The sequence below is a fragment of the Symsagittifera roscoffensis genome, chromosome 6 (genome assembly GCF_963678635.1).
Source record: "Symsagittifera roscoffensis chromosome 6, txSymRosc1.1, whole genome shotgun sequence".
Taxonomy (NCBI): domain Eukaryota; kingdom Metazoa; phylum Xenacoelomorpha; order Acoela; family Convolutidae; genus Symsagittifera; species Symsagittifera roscoffensis.
This window is the reverse complement of record NC_087067.1, coordinates 57,406,882-57,412,223: the sequence shown is the minus strand read 5'-3', so window position 1 is coordinate 57,412,223 and position 5,342 is coordinate 57,406,882. Positions and strand designations below refer to the sequence as shown.

Sequence of the window (5,342 nt, the reverse complement as noted above, 5' to 3'; positions counted from 1 at the left end):
TACTTAGGTCTCAAAATACCCAAAATACGCGAACGCCGTTAAAAACAGGGTCGGAACAGTCCGTACAGATACTTTTTATTAGACAGTGGAACTTTGATCCATTTCAGATGGATCAACCTAAAACTCTCCCTACCTCAACATAAAAAGTATAAAACACACTCAAGAAAATCAAACTGGGTACTCACATACCAGCACACTCGAGAATTGGAGTAATTAAATTAATCGGTTACTCTAGCATCAAAGGAAATTAAGTTTTAACTCAAGAAGTTTGTTATTAACGAATTCCAGTAAAGGAAATGAGTTTCGACACCCGAAGACGAAGTTCCTCCTGAATTTCAGGGGTAGGAAAAATCGAGTCAACATGGGGTTTTGGGTGATGAATCAATCTTTTGACAAGTAATTGAGCAATTTGAGTTTTGTTGGCTACCTGTGACATATCTATGGATGAGTGACGTCTTCCCCGCACATGCATCTCCCACCACTTTGATCTGTATCGTTTTGGGTGCTGAGCTGCATCCAGTTGCAGTCATCAGATATGGATTTGCAATACTTGTGAAATTGTATACCAATATAATTAGGTCAGCAACTAAGCTTGTTTATGAATCATGAACTCTCTCAGTCTTTGTTATTTGGATATAGTTGACGACTAACAATTTACTTGCTCTCTGATTGAAAATCCGACGTTTGATGGTCATTTTAATTTACTTAATCTTTAATCAAAATGTATAAGTCGAGCATATCTGACCCGAATAAGGATTGACTTTAGATTTTAAAATTTAAATGATGAAGTACCTAAACTCACCAGAGGGAAGCTCGAAGGATTTCTTAAAACTATCTTTTAAATTTCCGAGGAGAAAAAGAGGAGTGAAAAGTTCAAACTGTACTATTTATATCAATCAAAATAAACTGCTGTCAAAATATATTTTTGAGTTTTCGGCAAATAAAATATAAATAGTTTTGTTCAAGGTCAACATCTCAGTCGGGACCAATCAAGCCTTTTAGGGCAGTTGTGTGAAACTTAATTGATTACACCTTGCCATACTTGCTGCCCCAGTCCATTCCGTGGGTGGACCCTGCGAACTCATAAGCACACGCCTGTCTGTGTGCGTCGTCAGTGATAAACTTGATGTAGTCCACCTCCTGTCTGAATGGCCCCTCGAAGTGTTCGACTAGACTGAAGCCTATGTTGCGCACCATGGACCTGTCTACGGCTGTGGTTTGGCGACATATCATGCCCTTGTTCGACAGCACCAGGTGCGAAAACGGAATCTACACACACGGAATCTATGAACAAGCAGATACGTGACCAATACGTGGTACATAATTAGCTTTAAAATGAAGGCAAAGTAAGTAACAGCTGATTCGACATAGTTCTTATTAGCCATTTATAACCCCCCCCCCCAACCTCCAATTATAGTCAATTATTTCCAGATTCCCCTTTTGGTACTTTTTTCGACACACTTTCTTCACATTTTTCAAAATGTCTCCATGTTATTGAAAATCCTTGCAAAAAAACCCTTGCGCACGCCACCGACTGAAAACCAATAAAATTTCTAAGGTGCCTGCTTCAGAATTGTGAGTTTTCGCAATCATTTTTCAGTAAAACTTAATTATTGCCACCACGATAACAGCTTTGATGTTTAAAAACGTGGAAGATCTTCACATATCAACACATGACCATTTACATGTAGAGTTAATTTTGTCAGTAGCCTCGTGGAGATTTATTGAAGTGTTTCTATGTAATTTGCAAAGTTTCTACCTGAACGACTTCCCAATAGGGACCGCCCCTTGTGAAGATAGGGTGGAAGTAGAGATCCTCATAAGTGGCGTCAAACTGTTCGTCAATTTGCAGATGCCAATCCACATTGCCAGTCCACAGTAATTTCTTATTCGCACCAAGGGCTAAAGAAGCAATCAAATCATTACTTAAACTTTAGTCTTCTTCCGTAGATATAGATTTCAGCCACGATAATTCATTTCTAATAATATAAATTTGCCGCAGTTTCAGACACCTCGAATCAATCCAAAATAAAGCAAGACTTCTCGTATCAAGGCGAAGCCTGGAATGTTCCGACTGTTGTTTTACGACTGAAATAACTTTTGAAAACATCAATTAAAACAAATAAACTTTTCCCGATTTTTTTAATCCCCACCCTCACACATGATGCCAAGTATAAACACAGAGGCGAAACTACGCTTCGAAAACACTAGCGAGAAAACCACAAAAATGCGGGCCTATAAAGTGCAATGAGAAAAGGTTAAAATAAGCCTTGAAATTTTATTTTGCTGTGGCGGTTTCGATCTTACCACCAGGAGATTTCAAGTTCCTTGTCCTGGCATTTGAGCAACGGGTCCTTCACAATTTACTAACACTAGCCATGAATAAAGCAGCTACATGTGCTTATAAATTGTCAATGCGATGAGGCAAAAGCGGCACCAGTTACAAATAGACGCAATTTTGCATGTAACAATTTGGAAAACAACAAACTGAAGACATCCACACCAATTTTGCATGAAATAAACTGGAAAGCAGAAAACCAAATTGAGCATAATAATGAATTTCAAAAAATTGCGAGTTGGAAAATTTCTGAAAGCGAGTTTTTATTATTGTACTGTTGTTTGATACAAACACCTTATTTCGGTTCATTTGATCAATGAAAAATTTAACTGTGTTAAGTTATTACTAATTGAATGTCATGGCACAGCTATCGAAAAGCCACCACCACAAAAAAAAAAGAAAAAAGAAAAGCCGTACAATAAAACAGTCCAAACTAATTATATACGGATGAAAGTTGCCTTGGCTCGCCGCATATCGGTTGGAACTTTTGTTTAGAGTCCTATCCCTCTGTTAAGAAGGAAAGAACCAACTGCTCGTATGAGGGAAAAGCCGTGAAAGTTCTAACTGTCGCCCTTCAACGTCAATGATATAGGTTTTAAGATTATAACAAATAATATTTTGCTTAAATTGTTTGCTCCGTTGTTTGCTTAAAGTTTTCGCCCAAAGCCTGCGTAAAAAGTGCAAAATGAAAAGTTTAGCATCAACGAACTCAAGAATTTAGCTAAGTATTAATAAAGCCAAATATCTTTCGTCGAAACAATTTGGAAAAATTTTGGTCAAACAATTTTGTCTGAAGAAAAAAAACCAGACTACACCAAGCACAAATATTCAGAACACAAAGTGGGAACAATGAAAGCAAGCTAAGCGTAAGATCTTTCTTTGGCGTATTCTTCTGTAAATGATCACCTAATTTGCTGTTGCTCTTTCCTCCCATGTCACCATCTCCCATGGATACCCACTGTCTCACCACATCTGCACTGTCGAACTTGAACAACGTCAGAGACTCCTGATGACTTTGACTGGAAACAAACAAAATCACAACTTCCATACCATACTTGCATATGCATGTTGGCAAGTACCTGTGTGACATGGTCAGCCATTTTTGTGTTTGGAATAGGGATGAATTTTATGCGTCTTCCGCTAATCACAATAACTTAAAATAAAACCAAAACTCAAACTCCAAAAAACAAAAACATCCATGTTCTAACCACAGTAGTTCATAAAAGGACTTCACAAATAAAGCCATTGTTTCGATTTTTTTCTAGCTTATTGTTATTTATTATAAAGATTGACTGAATTAGTTGAAAAACTGCAGGAACGATAAATAATAATAGCTATAACACATATTAACTTCTAGAAGAACTAAAATGAGGACTAAAATCAGCCGCTAAGTAAAATACGCCTCTCAACCAAATCCGTCTTATGTATTCTGAAAGTCGAAAAAAGCCAGTTTTTCTCGACAGAGAACTTTTCTGATTTTTTAAGACGGAATTACAACTTATCGATAAATATTACGCTACCTCACTCGACGCCCTACTTGCTTTCCTCGAGATAGTCAAAATTGGCGGAAAAAACTATAACAAACGGACCCTATGCCAGATCAGTCAGAACAATAAAAAATCGATTGGTTTACAACTACAAGCACAAACTTGGAAAGAAAACGGGAATTTCAAATGCACAATAAACATACTATGTGACCAAAACGCCATCATCGTGACCTATATAAGAGTCTGACCTACGTCCATACTATTAACAAACGAGTAACATATGCCGTGAATCGACCGATTAATTTGCTCACCACTCTCTTTGGAAAAGTGTCATTGAATGCAATGAAAGCGATAAAAAATACTGTCAAAAGAGTTGTTTTTTGAAATCTTCAAGTTTTGAACTTCCAAAAAAAGATAACTTCACGAAGAATAATAATTGACTATCTTTAATAAAATTAACCCCATGTATAAAAACTGGATCAAGAGAAAATTTTTCTATTCCACTGAGATGTTCAAAAATAAAATTCACTTTCGAAACTATAAGATCACTTTTTCATAACATTTACACTTCTGCTGTTCGACAGCGGAGTTCGCCTTCTTTTCAACGAAGGAAATAAAGTGAACTTACAAAAAAATCAAAAGTCAAACCGCGAAAACAAATTGTATCACTTTTCCTAGAAAAAAAACTATAAAAAAAAAATTATCGCGACCTACGTTCATCGGTTCTTAAAAAATGAGTATACCATTTTAATAACCGACCGAAATAATTGTTCGCCAGTCTTAAAAAAACGCTTTGTCATTTCACTTCGCTCACTCAAATAATGATGAGAAAAGTGGCTGAAAAACTAAACGAAATAGAGAAAACATTGCCAATTTTTGGAAAATTGTCATTGAATGCAATGACACAGAAAAAAATACGGTCAAAAGAGTTGTCTTTTAAAAATTTTGATTGAGTCTTTTTGAACCCCCATGTAAAATTAACCCCATGTATGAAAGCTAGATCAATAGATAAATTTTCTATTCCGCTAAGAAATTCACAATTAAATTCACAAATTCACAAGTCAATCACAATTTTCGAACATTTCCGCTTTCATTATTTGAGTGCATATTTTACATTTCTATTAGCAAGTGACTTTGAATTGAATTTGAAAGGAAATCAAAAGTTAGGCAGCAAAAAATCAAATTTGCCGTGAACAAGTTAAAAGCTTTCCTGAAAAAAAAAACGACTTGAAAATCATCACGAGCTATTAAATGTCTTCACTAAGTTCATTGACACTAAAAAAATTATGGCAAGGTTACATAGACTACTTTTGTTGATACCAGGTAAATTGCCACATCTAAACAAAAATGACATGAAAACCTCAATTGCTTGCAACTTTACAAAAGCCAATCATATCCATTTAATATGATTTTTAAAGATTTCATAAGTTTTGGACGTTGAACGTGAAGTTATTTCACTGGTACCATATTGTATGTGTTACCACTAATTATCCTTTTTTTTATCCACCTTGATAGTT

The 5,342-nt window shown here is 35.8% G+C and overlaps 1 protein-coding gene across 1 annotated transcript; it reads right to left on the bottom strand.

Moving 5' to 3' along the window:
• Positions 1–986: 986 nt before the first annotated feature.
• Positions 987–3,554, bottom strand: LOC134848492 (complex I intermediate-associated protein 30, mitochondrial-like). The gene is made up of 3 exons (XM_063865967.1): positions 3,245–3,554; positions 1,760–1,902; positions 987–1,269 (listed from the first exon to the last, which is right to left on the bottom strand). Exons 1-3 carry the CDS (start codon positions 3,426–3,428, stop codon positions 1,027–1,029), a joined length of 570 nt encoding a protein of 189 aa, XP_063722037.1. The 5' UTR covers positions 3,429–3,554; the 3' UTR covers positions 987–1,026.
• Between the last annotated feature and the right edge of the window lie 1,788 nt (positions 3,555–5,342).

What these genes read in the sequence shown, in the direction of transcription:
- LOC134848492 (XM_063865967.1), bottom strand. Translation starts at nt 3,428, where the DNA reads ATGTCACACAGGTACTTGCCAACATGCATATGCAAGTATGGTATGGAA. An exon ending in AAAGAGCAACAGCAAATTAG is followed by an intron (nt 1,903 to 3,244) that starts GTGATCATTTAC and finishes TTGCTTCTTTAG; the next exon opens with CCCTTGGTGCGAATAAGAAA. An exon ending in CCTATTGGGAAGTCGTTCAG is followed by an intron (nt 1,270 to 1,759) that starts GTAGAAACTTTG and finishes CCGTGTGTGTAG; the next exon opens with ATTCCGTTTTCGCACCTGGT.